This window comes from Bos indicus, chromosome 23 (assembly GCF_029378745.1).
Source record: "Bos indicus isolate NIAB-ARS_2022 breed Sahiwal x Tharparkar chromosome 23, NIAB-ARS_B.indTharparkar_mat_pri_1.0, whole genome shotgun sequence".
NCBI lineage: Eukaryota > Metazoa > Chordata > Mammalia > Artiodactyla > Bovidae > Bos > Bos indicus.
In genome coordinates, this window is record NC_091782.1 from 41,749,266 (window position 1) to 41,768,334 (window position 19,069).

Below are 19,069 nucleotides of genomic sequence, written 5' to 3' on the forward strand. Positions count from 1 at the left end.
GTTTGTTGACATGGCACCCATCTGTATGGTGCATGGGTACTATGTTGTAACCTATTTGAACCATACGTTTTGGTAGAACACACCATCAAGAAATTGCTGGATGGCCCTTCTGGGCTGCCCTGCAGATAGTCTCACAGTTCACAATTTGCTTCGTAGTTATTTTCTTCACTTTCCTTTTATTATTTTAAAATAAAACCCATCTCAGAACTGTTAGCTAACAGAGAGTAGGATAGAACCAGATTTTCTTGATCCAAGAAGTTCTGATCAGCAGTTAGATTCTCTGTGATCAGACACACCATGAAACCTACTAATCAGGGTTCAGTGGAGCCATTTTTCTTGCTGGGGTCTTACTTGAGAGACTTGCATGTACTTTCTTAGAAATCTGGCTCACCACACACTTTTCATCTCTGAAACTATTGAACCGTTTAATTTATTTCAGATAGCAGCTCTTCCGGGGTGTTTCAGTAGATTTTAAGGGTACTACTTGCTTTCTTTGGGAAGCTTTCATTTTATTTCTCCTCTTATCAGTGGATATAAACTGCTTCCTTCCTGAGTTCCTATTTACTTTCTTTCCTTTTCCACTGTTGGAAAAGTAGAGAGCAAATCAGTGGTTCATTCTGATCAAAGGAGTTTGAAATCATGTTTGAGAAGCAACGTCAGGACATTGTTCCTTTTATTTTTCAGCCCATCCAATTACCAAAGTAACCTTTCCTTTCACATAAAATACGGTAAATATAGCCGTGCTTGATTCTTCAAGCAATGTTTTGTTGTCTCATCAGCCTGGGAAGATAGACACATGCACTCTGTGTCTTCCATGACTAAGATAAAGTAACAGTGGGCCTTGGCAGTCTCTGTTTTAAAGTCACGAAGCAGACAGAAGAGCACAAAGTCAACTCTCCCTCTCCTGGGTCCTGCACAGACAGTGTATGGCTTTGGTCTCTCCTCTTACAGAGGAAGAAACGCGAGACTTGTTGAGTGATTCGCCCAAGGTCTCACAGGAAATGAGAACATGTGAACAAAAGCCCCGTCCATCATTAGAATGGGGCTGACCCCAGTGACTCCCGGGGCTCCCGTCACAGGGCAGTTTCATCGCCCTGCTGCTGCTGTTTCTTCAAAGGGTCCACCCTTCCTTTAGTACCATGGACAGAAGTACTAGGGCCCCTTGGTGGATGGAGTCTTTCTGAAAACAGAGACCATCTCTCTGATGGATATCCGATGAGAATGGGAGTGAAAATGACTTTAATCGGGGAAGGTCCTTACAGAAGGTCCCTGCTTTGATGTGAGTTTTGATCCCTCCTTAAAATCAAGGTGTTTTGTCTAGAGGTAAATATCAGCTGCACAAACTGAATCTCAAAAAATCAAATCACGAACATTGTAGCCATAGAGAAGTGTCCTACTTTTAGGATGAGTTTTCACTCTGTCCTCAGGACATAGTAGGGAGGTGCTTAGTTTAGTCTCCTTTAAGGCAAAATGATAAATAATATATCTGGCATAAAATGTTTCTAATATGTAAAATGGATAAGCAACAAAGTCCTACTATATAGCACAGGGAATATATTCAGTACCTTGTGATAACCTATCATAGAAAAGAATATAAAAAAGAATGTGTGTGTATATATATATATGTGTGTATGTATGTATGTATAACCGATTCACTCTGTTGTACAACAGAAACTACAACATTGTAAATCAACTATGAAAGTGAAAGTGAGGTCGCTCAGTCGTGTCCGACTCTTTGCAACCCTGTGGATTGTAGCCTACCAGGCTTCTCTGTCCGTGGGATTCTCCAGGCAAGAATACTGGAGTGGGTTACCATTTTCTTCTCCAGGGGATCTTCCCGACCCAGGGATCGAACCCCGGCCTCCTGCATTGGAGGCAGATGCTTTAACCTCTGAGCCACCAGGGAAGCCCAAAATCAACTATGCTTCCATTTAAAATTTAATAAAATATACAGAGTGAAGAGATACTGCCAAAAAAAAGTCTGTCTAACCCAATTCCTTTAAAATGCAGTTTAAGCCACTTATGTCCTCTTTTCTCCTTGGAAGCCATAACTTCATAAACTTTCCGTCTCCTTTTACATGTTGAAAATTATTAATCTCTACTCACTTGTATTTTTTCTGGAACTAGGTGTTCCTATTCCTTTAGCCTTTCTCTTTAGGTCACTCCCCAACTCCCAACCCCACCCCCAGTGCCTAACTTTGTCCTGATCCCTGTTTGTTTTTGTAGACCCTTCAGTCTTACTAAGGTTGTTCTAAATCGTTTATCTTTCTGATTTTAATATATGTATACCTACTTCCACACATTAAATTTGTGATTGAATATTTCACTCAGCAAAGTTATATTTTAGGTTGACCTTTCCTCATCGTTCAGAAGAAATAGCTTCAAGCATAAAAAGGGACCCAGATTATTTAATTCTCATCTTCAAATTTGGTTTTCATTGCAACAACTAACTTTTTAGTAATCAATTGCATCATGTACTCTTGGGCTTGGGGATTACACTTCTTTGCCAGCTTCAATTAGAAGGAATTATAAGAGAAACAAACACTTGAAATCCAATTTGGAATCTGAACAAGTTTAGTAGTGTGTGAGCTCAGTTGCTCAGTCATGTCCGACTCTTTGTGGCCCCATGGACTGTAGCCCTCCAGGCTCCTCTGTCCATGGGATTTTCCAGGCAAGAATACTGGAGTGAGTTGCCATTTCCTACCCCAGAAGATCTTCCCAACACAGCAATAGAACCCTCATCCCTTGTGTCTCCTGCATTGACAGGCAGATTCTTTACCACTGAGCCATCTGGGAATCAAGTCAAGTAGAGAATCTAGAAAATAGAGCGAAAGGTACAGATTCAGACAGTTCTGTCCAATTTGTGCCCTTTTTTACAAACGTTTCCCCCTAGCCCCCAGGGACAGAACGCTCTACCCCACCCCCCATTGAAACAGTGCTGTTAATACTCAATTAAAATGTAGTTAAAAATAAGATAACAAGGTTAGTATTGCCAAAAATTTGGTTTGCTAATTTCTGGAATTTTATCACTGATACGTAATAGTCACCTCTGATTAACAGCCAAGGAATGAAGACTAGTGATACTTTTAAATCATTTATATTCAGGCTGTTTTAAAATCTAAGAAGCATTAAAACACAGTAAGCTATTTTTTAGGTATTTAGCATCTTGTGAGATAGGGAATGTTGCTGTGAAATTCAGTGGATGAAATTTATGTTCATTTGTGAATTCCATCTGCCGTATCTGTGGAGTGTGTTCTTCCTCCCCTCCCCATCCTTCTCTCTCCCCAACCTCTTCGCTCTCTTGAAATGAATAAGGGTAATGTTTTCAGGTCTTTACAGTCACCCTGTTGTTATACTGAGTGGAATGTCATCCACCCAGCAGTGTCCAGGGGCGTCCTAAGAGCAAGGGCCCACTGCTGTAACTCCCCAAGGGCAGGGGCCATACCTGTCTTCGCTCAGCATTGGTATTCCTGGTTCTTAGGACAACAACTGGCACAGAGAGGATGCTTAATGAATATTTGTTGAACGAAAGTCACATTTTAGAAGAGAAAAGGAATACTTGCTGTGTCACCAGATGTTTATAAGGTTAGTTAGAAATGACTAAATAGTAATAGACAAAAGGAGAAGATGGCGACAGAGGAGGAGATGGTTAGATGGCATCACTGACTCAATGGATGTGAACTTGAGCAAACTCTGGGAGATAGTAGAGGAGAGGGAAGCCTGACATGCTGCATGCAGTCCATGGGGTCGCAAAGAGTTGGACACGACTTAGCGACTGAACAACAATGAGATAGGAATATTATTTTTTATTTGAAAAGTGTTCTACATTGTTTTCCACCTAATATAAAAGAATCGTTCACTTGGGAAGAGAGACTGGAAGTTGATAATACCTACTCTTGCGTATTTACCAACCTTTATGAACAGAATCCTAAAGCTGTTTGACAAAGGAGATTTTCATATAATTCTTACTGTCTTCCTCATCTTGTAGTCAAAGGCTCTATCCCTGCTTCTCAAAAACCCTGGAAAACAGTCACTGTCAGATTTAGTATTTTATAGACTTACGGTGTTTGGTGGTATACTGAGAATGGCTGTTGAAATTGTGTTCTTTGCCCTTTTGCTATCGTGGGGGTCTTTATTTCCTGCTTTTCCTTCTCATAATATAGCCTAGAAACCATTTGCAAATCATCTTATTTTTCTGTATGTTGTTCCCCAAGGTGAGGATTGTAAGAATAAAACAGCAGCTCTTCCCTGCCTCTGGCAGTCCCTCTGCTCATTTAATTAGAAAAGGGAAAACCTCCAACTGGAAACTAATCATGAGAAACTAATCAGAAGTCCACTGCACTTCCTTCCATCCTTGCCCTTAAAGCAGGAAAGGTTTCTAATTATCAGCATTGAGTGAGCACCAAAGAAATAAATCTCCTTCATCCTGAATGGTAAGAGTTTCATGCTCATAGATCTCTGAGGATAAGGTACCTGTGTCCACAAATAGGTGATGGGATTTAACCAAACTCAGGAAGGAAAAAGAAAAAATCCTAAACCTGTGAAGGCAAGTGTCTTTAACACTAAAGTATTTAAAACTTGTCTCAACCATCCAGTCGCTATAAGGAGCTCATGGCTGACTTTTGGTTTGTTTTTATAGGACTCTGAGGAGGAGGAAAATGATCTAGAAGGTCTCAGCCGGAAGCTGATAAGTTCACAGCCTTATGTACCTGTGGAGTTCGCTGACTTCAGCGTTTACAATGCCAGCTTGGAGAACAGAGAGTGGTTTTCTTCTAAAGGCGATCTGACGAACTCAAAGGTCCTAGAGAAGGAGGTGTCCCGCAGCCCCACCACCAGCAGCATCACCAGCGGCTACTTTTCCCACAGTGCCTCCAACGCCACCCTGTCCGACATGGTGGTCCCTTCCAGTGACAGCTCAGATCAGTTGGCCCTTCCAACGAAGGACACAGATTCCAGCGAGCATCCCGGACCGTCCCTTGGGCAGGATTTCAGACCATCTTCAAACAAAGAGTTGACAGAACTAGAAAGAGGCTTGGGAAAGGATAAGATGACCGTGGTGCCACTCAAGGAAAACAGTGCCTTAGCCAAAGGGAGCCCATTGTCCCCCAGTATCCCGGAGAAAAACTCCAGAACCCTCTGTAGGACCAGCTCGTGTTCAGAGCAGGATGCCTGCTCCAGCAAAAACGGCCAGCCGGCCAGGGAATTCTGCCCCAGGGAGGTGACCGTGGAACACACCACAAACATCCTCGAGGATCACTCTTTCACAGAGTTTATGGGTGTGTCAGATGGGAAAGATTTTGATGGTTTGACGGATTCTTCTGCTGGAGAACTTTCAAGTAGGAGGAACCTACCAAATACAGCGGACAGTAGGAGTTTCTCACATGGGCCACAGGACCCTGGCCAGCTGTGTTCCTCGGCAGAGAATGACCAGGTGATAAATTCCAGGGGTGGTCCTTTGGGTTTGGTGGTATCAGTGATGACCGCTAACTATGCCCCAACCCCCAGAGGCCCTTCCTCACAGTGACTTAATAGGAGAGATTCATCCAGGTGTTTCTGACAGGGTAGATGAGCCCTCTTGGACCATGCTTACATGCTGCCCAGCTAGCTGGCTATGGGGGAACAAGTCTGTAAGTCTACTTTCTTAGTTTCAGAGAAGAACTATGACTTACATAGGACCCATGGCTTTTTTACCTGGCATATAGGTTCCTGTTGAATTAAGCATTCACATGGATAAGGATTGATCTCATATTCATTCCCTGAGATGTTTAATTCCTGGCTATCTCAAAGGATTCTGATATGAAATATGGTAGATTTCATCAAACCAGTGATTTCTTTTATTAGGTACACTTTTTTTTTTTTTTGCTAAACCGTGAGACATGTGGTATCTTAGTTTCCCAACCAGGGATCGAACCCACGCCCCCTGCACTGGAAGTACAGAGTCTTAAACCACTGGACTGCCAGGGAAGTCCCAAGATACACCATTATTTTATGTATCATTAAGAAAAAAAATACTTCCAATTAAAATCATATCAGGAGTTTCAGAGTTATAAAGCGCAGGCAGGGGGAAGGTATGCCTCACAGATTTGATAGAATATAGACATTTGGTGCCCATTGGATAAGAAATGCGTTGGAGAAACAGAGATGGGTTCCCTGAGAAATTAAAGTTTGGGCTTTGGAAGTTACCCAGGCTGGTTTTAATAGTGGAACAAAAAAAATGGGGTCTTGCTAATATTCCCAAGGAAACCAGTGAATTACGCAAATAAGAGGTGATGTGCTTCTGAGGACTATCATTTTGGTCCCAGACCCCAGCCACAGCTGTGTAAAGGGTATGGGAGCACCAGGCTTAACAAAGCAAAGAGCTGACAGAACTACAATGGCGCTGGTGAAGGCAAAGATGATCGGGATGCCCTTCAGTCTCTCTGTTTTGTGGAGGAAGCAAAACAACCCAGTTTGGTGCTATTCCCTGCCCCCCCGCCAAGTTTTCCGAATTAGCCCTTAAAATTTCAGTATGTGGTCAAATATATAGCGTATTCATAAATAAACTGCAAATACCCAAGAGTGCTCTCTTTTACAACTCAAAAAAGACTTCTTTGCCCAACATAAGCATAAAGTCACTCATTACTTTTCTAACAAGGTAAACATTCATTTGTTTCAAAGTCTTCAGCTTCCTTTTACACTGAAAGCAGAATCTGCTTTGCTGGTACATCAGCTTTTCAGTCCTTTTTCCAAGAAGTCCAGGAAGAATGTGGTCCGGGGGTTAATTTTTCAGTCTGGAACAGTGCTTCTCAAACCTAAATGCACAATAGACCCACTGGGGGTTGTAGGGAAAAGATACTTCTTAAAAATACAGATTCCCAGGGTCTTCCCTGGTGGCTCCGTTGGTAAAGAATCTGCCTGCAATGCAGGAGACCCAGGTTCAATCCCTGGGTCGGGAAGATCCTCCGGAGAAGAGAATGGCAACCCACTCTAGTATCCTTGCCTGGAGAGTTCCATGGACAGAGGAGCCGGGCAGGCTACCGTCCACGGGATTACAGAGAGTTGGACGTGACTGTGCGACTAAGTATTCCCTGGTGACTTAGTGGTAGAGAGTCCACCTGCCAGTGCAGGGGTCACGGGTTTGATTCCTGGCCCGGAAAGATGCCACATGCCGCGGGGCAGCTAAGCTCGTGTGTCACAACTATTGAGCCTGTGCTCTAGAGCCCAGGAGCCAAGAGCGCTGCAGCCCGAGTGTGCTAGAGCCCGTGCTCTGCGAGGAGAGAAGCCACCACCACGGGAAGCCCAGACGCCACGACTGGAGGGTGACTCTCACCTGCGGCAACTCGGGAAAAGCCCACACAGCAACGGAGACCCAGCACAGCCAAAAATAAACGTGTGAATAAAATTATAACAGCAGCAAAAAAAAACAAATACAGATTCCCATTTGTGGCTGCCCTGCACACCTCAGATTGTGCTTCAGTACCAGGTTGGGGGAGGGATAAGCTTTTCACAAACCCTCTGCTGGAGGAAAATGGGGTAGGCTGTCTGAGGGCCGCACTGTTTGAGGCATGCCCAGAGAAGACGGAAGGGGACTGCACCCCTCTCACCCCCCATTTCTTGTTTTGTTGCCTCGATTATTTAGAAGCCAGTAATGGGAGCAGTGCCTGAATTCTGCTCCAGAATAGCGTGTCCCTGTCAAAGGTCCCCTGTCAAAGGTCTTGGTTTAAAAGTGAAATTTACAAAAATAGTTATTGCATCAGGGTACTGTTGGAACTATGGTGAGTTTTATCTTTTTTTTTTAATTGCTTTAGTATTTTCATTATTTTGGTTTTAATCAGTTGTTTCTCATTAAAACACAGTTTTAACTGTGTTAAAACCTGAGGACTGTTGAAGTCCTCAGGTTGACTTTTGTGCTCACCCTGGTCTGACTTCAAGTGTGGACCCAGGAGTGACGTGTTTTTCACTCTCACTTTGGGTCTTGCGGTCATTACTTTTCCTAGAAGTTTCACCTTGGAGCTTGAGTCTTCTGGTACAGTGTAAGCTCCAGAACTGGATTCCACAGTAAACTGGATCCTGTGGTTTCCTCTAGGAAGAGCCCCTCATGGGGGGTGGTCCCCGTGGGTGGGGAGGGCAGGTGGGGACGGGAGCTTGCACTCACCCGCCTTTGCGTTCCAGGGGAGCGGCACTGCTCGGTGAGAGGCAGTGAGCACTTCCTCCGAAGGCCACAGCATCTCTGCTCCGGTCGCCTCCCAGAGCACCAGCCCATCTATCAAGCACGCTGCAGCTCAGCCGGACCTCACACCAGCACAGAGAAGCCGCGGCTTCCGGGGCCACCTCCTCCCCTCTCCCCTCCCGAGCCAGGAGAAGCGGCACTTGGTCACTCGGGCGACTCGGCAGCCTCTGCTTCCTTCCAGAGAACCGAAAATCCTGGCTTCACAAAGTGACAGTATTTTTGTTTGCACTCACTACACACCCCCACGGTGTAGAAACCTCCACAGAGTCAACCAGACTTTATTCTTGTACAATTTTAATCAGTTCTTACTGTAGAATCTGGAGTCAATGCTCTAATTTTTTTTTTTATAAATAATATATATTATGTATATGAAATGTATATCTATAGTATGTCTGGAGAGACAGGACTACACACTGAAATGGATAAAAGTAGTTTGTAGAAAATCGTAAGGTACTGGACTTTCTTACAAAGCAGCTCGGGCGATCTCTCAGAACACAAGCAGATGAAAGAGATGGTCTTGCCTGAGAATGAGGTTGCAAATCCCTCTCTGCAGCAGGGGTTACAGAATGCCGTTCTTTATAACCAAAGAACTTAGCTAAGACTGAATGTTTTTGCTGTCCACTCTTGTTTTATGTGTACATACGTGTTTGACTGCAAGTTCGGTGCCATATGCCCTGTGGCTCCCAGGCCACGTGCTGCCGTTCTCTGTCGTGTTTCCTAAGCACACTGAAAAATCTCACGGCTCCGTTCTTTGGTCTTCCACCTGGTCCGCCGCCTGCTGACTTGATGTGGTCCGGGAACCATTGACAGTGACTGGGGCTCTGATCCCAGTCTTCCCTGTCCCTCAGCCCAGCCAGGCAGGTGGGATGCAGACAGCAGTATTACAGAAAACACAGGGACAAACCAAGAGTGGGGTTGGGGGGGTTTTCGTCTCTTTGTGGTTTTGTTTGGGGTTGGTAGGTTTTTGTTGTGGTGTGGTTCTGCCGTAGTTTTATTTCATTTCTGGAAGACGCTAAAGGGATGACAGGAGCTGTGAAGTCCACAGGTGCCCGCTTCACAGTGTTCGCAGGAGATGGTTGAAGACAGATGGCCCTGCTGTGTGTCTTCATCGGTAAAATTCTTTTACCGGTGGAGACTCTGAAGAATTATGTGTGTGGAAGTTTTTACAAAAGTACTCTCTGTACCTATTGTGTAGATGCTTGTACAGTTGGTCCAGATGTACAGCAATAAATGTGTCGTGGGAGCGAGCGAGGGCGTACAGCCTGCTGTACCTTTTCCCTTGAAGTTCGTAGCATCCGTGAATGAGTAAGATATTGGAGATTTTAATGCGAAGCTGCTGTTCATGATTTTTGTGTATAGTGAGCTGACTGTAGTATTTTCCTATTGACTGTTTAAAAAGAGAAAGACTGTAATTTATATCCCCTTTCAACTTTATTGTATTTAATTGGTACAGATTGTGTGTGCGTGTGTGTGTTTTAGAATACAGACTGTCTAATTCTGATTTTAAAACATCCATTGTTTGTCTTTAATAACACTGCCACTAGTTTCAGATCAATTTTCCAAATTTGTTTGTATGCAAGTCCCTGTGGCTTAAATAATAGTAACAGCAAACATTCATTGAGGGTTTACTATGTACTAGGCACTATTCCCACCTTTTGATGTTTATCTTGCTTAATCCTCACAGCAGCGGATGCCATGGGTTCTGCTGTTATTAAGTGTTGGACGAAAGGAAAACAGAAGTACAACGATTGGTGACAGGGGCAAGTGGCAAAGCCAGGAATCAACCCACGCTTCCAGCAGCATCTCCTGGTGCTCTGTCTGATGATGTGGCGTTGAGGGACAAGCCTCCGAAGGGAGGAGAGAGCAGGAGGGCTGTGGCGAGAGTCCCAGGTCGGAACTGACCAACATTAGTAAGGAGCCACTGTGGCAGACAGGCCAAGGTGGGTTACACGAGGTCCCGACGCTCCAGCACTTCTTTAGAGAAAGGAGCAGGGCCTGCCGCCCTGGAAAGCAGTTATCTAAAAATGGTTTTCCAGAATCCTTTCAGAAAAACTTCCATTCACAAGAGCCTTTCTGATGTGATCAGGAACTAGTTCTAGCCTGTTCTGGACAGAGCATGACTTTTGTAGATTTCCAGAAGAAAGTAGATGGGGAAGAAAATTCAAATTATTTTCATTTTATAGAATGGGAGTTGGGGGAGGGAAGCAGCTATTTAATGTTTAAATCATGACAACCACAAATACAGTTTAAGACAAAAGAAGCAAATTGTCACAACTGCCTTTACTAGTATGAGATAAGTGGTATTTGGTCATGGGCATTGTCATTTCTCATTGGCTATGGGATGGCACACTGGTTTTAAGATGTACTGGATAGTTAAATGTAGGCCTGTGTTTACCAGTTCATTTCCAAAGTACACTGCTGTCATTGCATATGTTTATCATTGTTTGGACACACATATCATAGCAAAAATTTAGCTTTGTGTTTCTAAGGCACCAACTTGTGGGAAGAAAACCTGTTCATAAAGAAAAAAGTACCTTTAGGGTAGCTAAGGGCTAGATACGGTCTTCTAAAAATTACCTTTTCTAGCCAATACTTATTTTGAAAATGATAATATTCAGCTTTAGAACTGTGTGTGGCGGAGGGGGAAGGCAACTAATTACATGGTTACTCTTTATTTTTTAAAAGTAAAGCTTCCTGGTCACGTACGTTTGAAAAGTCTTAAAAGAAGACGTAATGGAGTAAAAGTTCTTGCTTTTTTTTCTAGACCAAGAGATAAAAGTAGAAAAGGATGCTACCAGTACAAGCCACACAGAGATTTCTGTATTAAGCCTTGAACTTACTGCCCTAGCACAAATGTCTTTCTGTAATATTGAGCCTACTTCCTGAATTAAAAAGCAAACAGGAAGTCAGTCTGTAATGTATAGCAGTTTGTCTCAGGGTTTCTCCTAACCTGGAGGAAAGGCAGTCTATTCTCATGCCCAGACAGCTGGGGGTGGACAGCATCCTGCTGGCGGGGGGACCTGGAATGTGGAAGATACCATGAAAATGCCAGGAGGCAACTTCTGCCCTTTAATACAGTATGAACTGGAGCTAACAGGAGTGGAAAAATCCTAAAATCTTCTAATCAACCTGCTCATCCTTTGTTTCTAATCCCCTGAGCTGAGGGGAAATATAATTAATTGTAGGCTTGAGTGCCACGTAATAGTCTTTTTTTTTTTTTTGCAGACACTGAGTTAATTTAGGTTGAAATAAAACTTAGTCTTCATCTTCCTGATGTTCTCAGGCACACACTCACCTCTGTGTATTTTTTGGAAAGACAAGTTATTCTCCCTTTTGTGAGGGGTGCCTGGATCATTGTGTTCAGTTCTAAGACTGGAGCTCAAGAAGATGCTTGGGATGGCTCAGTCTCGAATCTGAGCCCAGCCAGTCACAGCCACCATCTTGGAGCTTATTACTGTGGGTATCTCATCGCCAGGTGGCCTTTCCGAGAAAGGAACTCTCAAATCGTGGAACCCTATTTGTGAAGAAGACATTGAGATGCTGATTAATAGAACAATAAATGTTTCACACACAACAAAAGGTAAGTTAGAACTGGAGTCTGAGGAAGAAGATCAACTTTAAGGGCGGTTGGGGGGGGAGTCCAGTTTGGTTTAGAATTAGAGTCGCACAGACCAACTTGACCCTTGCATGATACCTAAAACACTTGTAACTGTTTACGTTTTAAACCCAGAGAACGTTGGTGTTTATAACAACTTTGCATACCTGAAGCAAACCATATAGAGATGTTCTTAGGTTTGTTATTGTTTGTCTTGTCTTAATCTAGCATGTGTTTGGGGAACTGTCCCAGCAGAGTAGATGTAATTTTCTTTGACTGAAGGTCCTTGGAGAATGAATCTGAGCCAAAAGCCCCACCTTCACGTGACTGATTAGTTACACTTGTTGAATCAGCATCATCTTTACCAAGTGTATGGTTAACCACAAGTAATCCAAGCTACTTAGAAACACTGGAGTTAAAGTACTTAGCCACAGCAACACCCAAGAAGAGAGCAGTTCACCGAGAATGATTTCAGATCTAACCTCAGTAGTACTTGTATCCAAGGCCATCTTAATAACGGTATGAGAATCCCAAATTACCAATATTTTTTCCAGTTCTTCTATATGTATTGGTGTATATTTGTGAGAAAGCCAGTGCATTAACGTCTAGTGCAAAATGAATTACCCTTAAACTCAGCAGCTTAAAACAATAAAAATTTATTATCTCACGATTTCTGCAGGTCTAGAATTCAGGCGTGGCACTTGTAAGTGGTTCTGCCTCTGCCTGCTCGTGAGGTTGCCGTCAACATGTCAGCCAGAGCCGCAGTTATCCGAAGGCTCGACTGGAGCTGGCAGGACCCACTTTTCTGGTGATCCAGTCACGCAGCCTGTGAGCTGGTCTTCCTCACCGCACAGGCCTCTCTGGGCTGTTTGAGTGTCCTGATCACATGGTGCAATGGTGGCTTCCCCACCAACACAAGCCACAGAGCCTCAGACGTCATCTTTTGTCAATCATACCATGTTCTATTCGTTTTAAATGAGTCAGGAATCCAGGGTAGGGAGGTGGGCTGTTTCATGTCTTTTCATCTTTTTTTTTTGGCTGCACCATGTAGCTTATGGGATCTTAGTTCCCCGACCAGAGATAGAACCCGTGTCCCACTGCCGTGAAAGCATGGAGTCCTAACCACTGGACTACCAGAGAATTCCCAGACTCCCTTTTGAAAAGAGAACGTCTAAGAATTTGTAGGCATATTTTAAAATGGCCATAATTTGTTTGGAGTTATATGGCTGAGACCATGGGGCCAAAGCGAAGCTAACTAGAACCTATAAATGAATGTGGGAATCCAGCTCATTTATAAACAGTGAGGTCACATGGAATAAAAAGGGAAAATACTAGAATTATCTGAATATATCTGTTATAGCCAGTAATCATACTGCACCAATGTTTCTGGTAGATAGTTCCTGGCAAATGATCAGGAACTATTAATTATTCTAAATTAATATTAATTTATAGTTATAGTAATTATAATATTAATATATAGTTTATATATAAATTAATATAACTATTAATTTATAGTTATATTTTCACCTTTGATTCTTTTCAGATTTGCTTCATTAGAGGAACAATGAATACATTTGATGGCTTTGCTCAAAATAGAAAATGAATCTTGGGAAATTCAAATACATTACTTATGAAAGCAAGCAATATTAGTGATTAGCTTTAGAACGGAGAAGGCAATGGCACCCCACTCCAGCACTCCTGCCTGGGAAATCCCATGGACGGAGGAGCCTGGTAGGCTACAGTCCATGAGGTCGCTAAGAGTGGGACACGACTGAGCGACTTCACTTTCACTTTTCACTTTCATGCACTGGAGAAGGAAATGGCAACCCACTTGTTGCCATTTCCTTGTTGTTCTTGCCTGGAGAATCCCAGGGACAGAGGAGCCTGGTGGGCTGCAGTCTATGGGGTTGCACAGAGTCGGACACGACTGATGCGACTTAGCAGTAGCAGCAGCAGCAACAGCAGCTTTAGAAATCAAACTGCCAGCAAAAGAATCTAGGAATGAATCTAGGATTTTTTTTTTTTTTTCAGTGAAGATACTGAGAAAGGTAAGATTATTTTACTATGAAAATGTCACACGTATCCAAATGTTTGGAAATATGCAAAGGGGTTGGTTCAAGGCTCTTGAAGCTTATAAAATAAAACTTTAAGTCCAAAAGAGGATGACGGGGGGGGGTGGGGGGAGTGGGGGGGAAACAACTTTTAAATAAAGGGACTTTTAAAAATCATTTAAAGAAAAAACAGTTTAGAAAAGTAAAAGAAGGTGAACAAAAAGTGGTCCAGATATGTAGAAAAGGAATGCTGCGTGGTTTCTTCCTGTTTAAAATCGTGTGCTAAGTTGTGTCTGACTCTGTGACCCCATGAACTGTATGTAGCCCACCAGCTCCTCTGTCCATGGGGTTTTTTTTCAGGCAAGAAAACAAGTGGTTTGCCATGTCCCTCTCCAGTTTAAAATTAGAGTAGGGTCAAACACTGCTTTAGGGCTGTTTCTCCTTCTCTCTGTCCCCGGACCCTGCTTTCCAGTCCCCAGAAGGGTCTGCTGCTGCTGCTAAGTCGCTTCGGTCGTGCCCGGGTGCCAGGAGAGGTGCCTGTAATCTGCTGCCCTCTGCTGCCTCCTGCTGGCCCCAGGTGTGTGTGTGTGTGTGTGTGTGTGTGTGTATACACGCGCACGTGTGCTGCTCAGTAGTGTCTGATTCTGTGACCTGCCAAGCTTATCTGCCCATGGAATTCTCCAGGCAAGAATACTGGAGTGGGTATGCCATGCCCTCCTCCAGGGAATCTTCCCAACCCAGGGATCAAACCCAGGTCTCCCGCGTTGCAGGAAGATTCTTTACCATCTGGGCCACCATACCCCAGCTGAAGAGTGCTTTTATTTTAATTTTGGGGCACAGATTTCTGTCTTCATCCACCGCTGTTGTCAGCGATGGTCTGTCCTCTAAGAGACTTTGTGCAGGATGGTTGTTCGCAGGAAGCCTGGCAAATGTTCTCTACTGGCCTGCTTCCCCCGCTGGCCTGGCCCTGGAACATGTGAGGCTCAGCTCTCCCTGCTCCAGGGGCTGGGCTGTCCACCACACAGCCCCTGCCCTGGCACTCCTGTGCCATGCCCATGCATGGCAGGTGAGCCCTGGATGCTCACAGCGACTTAATGCTTCTGCATTACTCGTGGTGTCTTTCAGAAACCACCTGTGCCGCAAGAAGGACCAGCGGGGTGCTTTCTGGAGCCCATCACTTCCCTCCATCCAAGGCAAGGCTGGGAGGGCACCAACGGGGAGAAGCAGACGTCAGCCTCACCAGTCTCAAACTCCCTCTCATGCTGTCCTAACGTCTACTGGTTTTCCTAATGTCTTATCCCGAAGGCTTGGCGGACTGGGTTTCTTCTCACAGACCAAGAGGCATCCCCACAGTGCTCTCAACATTTAATTGTCTCTGTCTCTTCTCACGTCCCCTTTCTTAATTCCTCCTTTCTCCTTCCCTTCCGGTCTCACAGGAACCGCCTTTATACCACAGAGCCATTCTCTCTACACTCTAACTCATAACAAAATGCTCAGACCACCTAGGTTTGAATATGTAAAGGAAGGCTCTTGGAATTAAAACAACTCTTTCCTCATTCAGTGAAACTCGGCTCTCAAGGTTACTTATATACCTAGGTGAGGTCTGAAAGCCAAGCTGTGTTCAGGATACCACCCACCACTCTGTGAAGGAAGGCATGGCACTGACAGACAGTGGAGAACCAGAGGGCACCATGATTTGTAGGCAAAATGATACCTCTGTTTAATATTAACAAACATCCCCATTGCATCATTACTGAGCATAAAGAACTATGTATGTAGTGTCTCCTGAAATCATGTCAACAACACTGTGAGGTAGATACTGTCATCACTCCCTATTTTGTAGATGAAAAACATAATCTTAGGTTAAGGATTTGTCAAGATCATAAGGGCCAGAAAATGATGGAGCTGTGTGAGCTTCAGATCCAGCTAGATGGTCATAATCAGGCTGTCAGTCCCCAAATCCTGGTATAGTGGTTGCCCTGATATATTTGACTCCCAGTTTTCTGACTTTCCAGCGGAAAATGGAAACCTACAGGTGGTGTGGCATTCCTCCTTTCTCCTAGTCAGAGACTTTGCCGTCTGTACCACCATCATTGGTGATCTCCAGTCTCTAAGGAAATGAAACAGAGCTCTTAACTAAAGGTTGGGACATCCTGATGATTCTGTAAAGGGATAGGTTGGATCATTCATCAAGAAATAAAAAACCAACAAATTACAAAACTTGACATAATCAAGCTTATTCTAGTTTAAAATCACTCAAGGTCAGACAGCAGGTGAATGGCAGCTCCAGACCTGGTGTCTGTTTGATGTCAAAGCCCAGCTCTGGACTTCCCTGGTGGCTCAGATGGTAAAGAATCTGCTTGCAGTGCAGGAGACCTGGGTTCGATCTCTGGGTTGGGAAGATCCCCTGAAGGAGGGCATGGCTAACCACTCCAGTATTCTTGTCTGGAGAATTCCATGGGCAGAGGAGCCTGGTGGGCTACAGTCCATGGGGTTGCAAAAAATCAGACACGACTGAATGACTAATACTTCACTTCAAGAGGTGAGTTATATTCTCAGTGGGGGACAACTGCCCCCCCCAAAAAAGCCCAGATCTTTCTGTGGATTTAGGTTAATCTTGTCTGACCTGACCCCAAACACATTTTCAGGTCTACTGCTCACTGGTCATACCCTTGCTCCGGGGCCCCTGTGCTGTGTTTAACTATCTGAACCATGCTTAACTAGATCTCCAAGACTCATGCTCTTTCATGAAGAGAGCAGTGGAATAGCTTCAAAATTCTGAGAGAAAGTCAATCTGTGCTTCAGTTTCTGGTTTGTTAATAATTCAAGAACAAGGGCAAATAATAACATTTTAGGCCGAGACACAGAATTTACCACCTATAGACAATCCCACTGAAAGTCGATTAAAGGAAGTACTTCAAGAAGAAGAAAATTAAACCGGAAGGAAGGAATAAAAGCTAAGAAAGTGATGAGCAAAGAAACTGGCTGATACATGGTTAAATCTAAAGAAGCATCAGCCAGGACTTCCCTGGTCGTCTAGTGTTAGGATTCCGGCTTCCCCTGTAGGAGGCCCAGGTGTGATCCCTGGTCAGGAAACAAAGATCCCACAAGCTGCGTGGTATGGCTAGAAAACAAAAGGAAAAACAAAGCATCAACAGAACAAAACTTGTGTGGAAGTGTGAAAATGATGTGGGATAAAGATATGGTCAACATTTGAGAGGAGTGATTAGAGTGAAAGCATTCTATAATGCTTATATGTCCTGGAAAAGGAAAGACCGATCGATTTCATATGATCTGTGTTAAAATGGAAGGAAGGAAATGTTACAGCTTTCCCACCAACAGATGGGAGGATAGGCAGAAACAACAAAGCCATTAATCCATTAATAGGCAAGAAAGGAAGGGAAAAGCAACATAGAAAAAAACAGGGTAGATAATTAACAAAACAAGATGGTAAGAGTAAATCTAAATAAACCCATAATCACAATATTTGTTCGTTCTTTCAGTTGCCCAGTCATGTCTGACTCTTTGCAACCCTATGGACTGCACAAGTGTTAAACTTACCAGTTCTGTTAATCCTCTGTTGCACTGATGAGAAATAAGAGATGAACGTTAAGAAGAAACAGCAATGTATATATTTCAGTGCTATTCTCTCAAATCATATTGGTGTATGGCAAAAACCATCACAATACTGTAAAGTATTCTCCAATTAAATTTTATAAAAAAGGAATAGTAAGATTTTTTTAATTACTCAATGAAAACAAAGTAAGAACATATCCCAAATAGTGTAAAACTCACTGGAATTTGAGTCAGGAGATATCCATCCTGTTGCTGCTGCTGCTACTGCTGCCGCTAAGTCGCTTCAGTCCTGTCCGACTCTGCGCGACCCCATAGACGGCAGCCCACCAGGCTCCCCTGTCCCTGGGATTCTCCAGGCAAGAACACCGGAGTGGGTTGCCATTTCCTTCTCCAATGCATGAAAGTGAAAGTGAAAGGGAAGTCGCTCAGTCGTGTCCGACTCTTAGCGATCCCATGGACTATGGCCCACCAGGCTCCTCCGTCCATGGGATTTTCCAGGCAAGAGTGCTGGAGTGGGGTGCCATTGCCTTCTCCATCCATCCTGTTACTAAGTCACAAAGTTGTGACCTCAAGTATATAGCCTAACCAGTGTGGATCTCAGTTTCCTATAATGAAACACAATTAAAAAAAAAACATATGAATAAATAACAGAGTGGAAAAAATGCTTCAAAATCTGGCAAGCCATCACAGAGAGCGAAGTTTATATATCTACGGTGTAAATACATAAAACAACGCAAGTATTGAGAGAAAGAGTGCACTTGTTGGCAAGACTTGCTGATGAAGTCTCCCTGGAGATTAGGTCCATCCAAGCCAAGTCCCCAGAGCAGGTCCAGAGCTCATCAAGGAGCAGCAAGTGGCCCTCTTCCTCCCAACTCCCACTGGAGATAACAGCTGTCACCAGCCAGGGCCACTCTCCACCCCCAGGAAGCACGGATCTTCATTTCTGTAAACAATAAAGCCCCAGTACAACGGACACTTACAAAGTTGAAGAAAGTCCACTTGTGCGACTGGCTTAAGCAAAACTTGATGGTTGGTTTCAACCTGTGAGGTCTGATTTCTTTCGTTCCTAATTCCATGTCTGTGTCGACTTTTTAGGAAAGAATTGGATACTCTGTGCAGGAAAGCTAGCTTCCTTTATTTACAGCATCTAGCAGTGTGCTCCGTAGACAGTATCTGTTATAATATTTCCTGATCAATCAGCTTTGAACAGATACTGCTGCTTAATTGACTTTTTTTCTTCCAATTTTATCAAGATGTGAGTGATACCTGGCACTGTGTAAATTTAAAGTGTACACCATGATTTGACTAAAATCATGAAGGATTATCACAGAAAGTTTAGTGAACACCCATCATCTCATATAGATACAAAAGTTAAGAAACAGAAAAAAGTGTGTGTGTGTGATGACAAGTCTTAGGATTTATCCTCTTAACAACCGTCTTATATAACGTGTGTGCTAAGTCACTTCAGTTGTGTCCAACTCTGTGCGACCTCATGGACTGCAGCCCACCAGGCTCCTCTGTCAACGGGACTTTCCAGGCAAGAAATACTGGAGTGGGTTGCTGTGCCCTCCTCCAGGGGATCTTCCCGACCCAGGGATGCTAGAGCATCTCTTATGTCTAACCTGAAATGGCAGGGGG

The 19,069-nt window shown here is 43.8% G+C and overlaps 1 protein-coding gene across 10 annotated transcripts in view; it reads left to right on the forward strand.

Annotated features, from left to right (window-relative positions):
- KIF13A (kinesin family member 13A) overlaps window positions 1-9,718 on the forward strand; it is a 202,824-nt gene extending 193,106 nt beyond the window's left edge. For 9 of the 10 annotated variants that reach the window (XM_070778345.1, XM_070778347.1, XM_070778348.1 and 6 more), the window contains 2 exons: window positions 4,640-5,431; window positions 8,152-9,718. In XM_070778345.1, the coding sequence (XP_070634446.1) occupies window positions 4,640-5,431; window positions 8,152-8,172 (813 nt within the window). In that variant the 3' untranslated portion in view covers window positions 8,173-9,718. Of the gene's footprint in view, window positions 1-4,639; window positions 5,432-8,151 lie in introns of those variants that run through there. The other variant, XM_070778354.1, reaches the window with a different exon arrangement.
- Window positions 9,719-19,069: the final 9,351 nt, after the last annotated feature.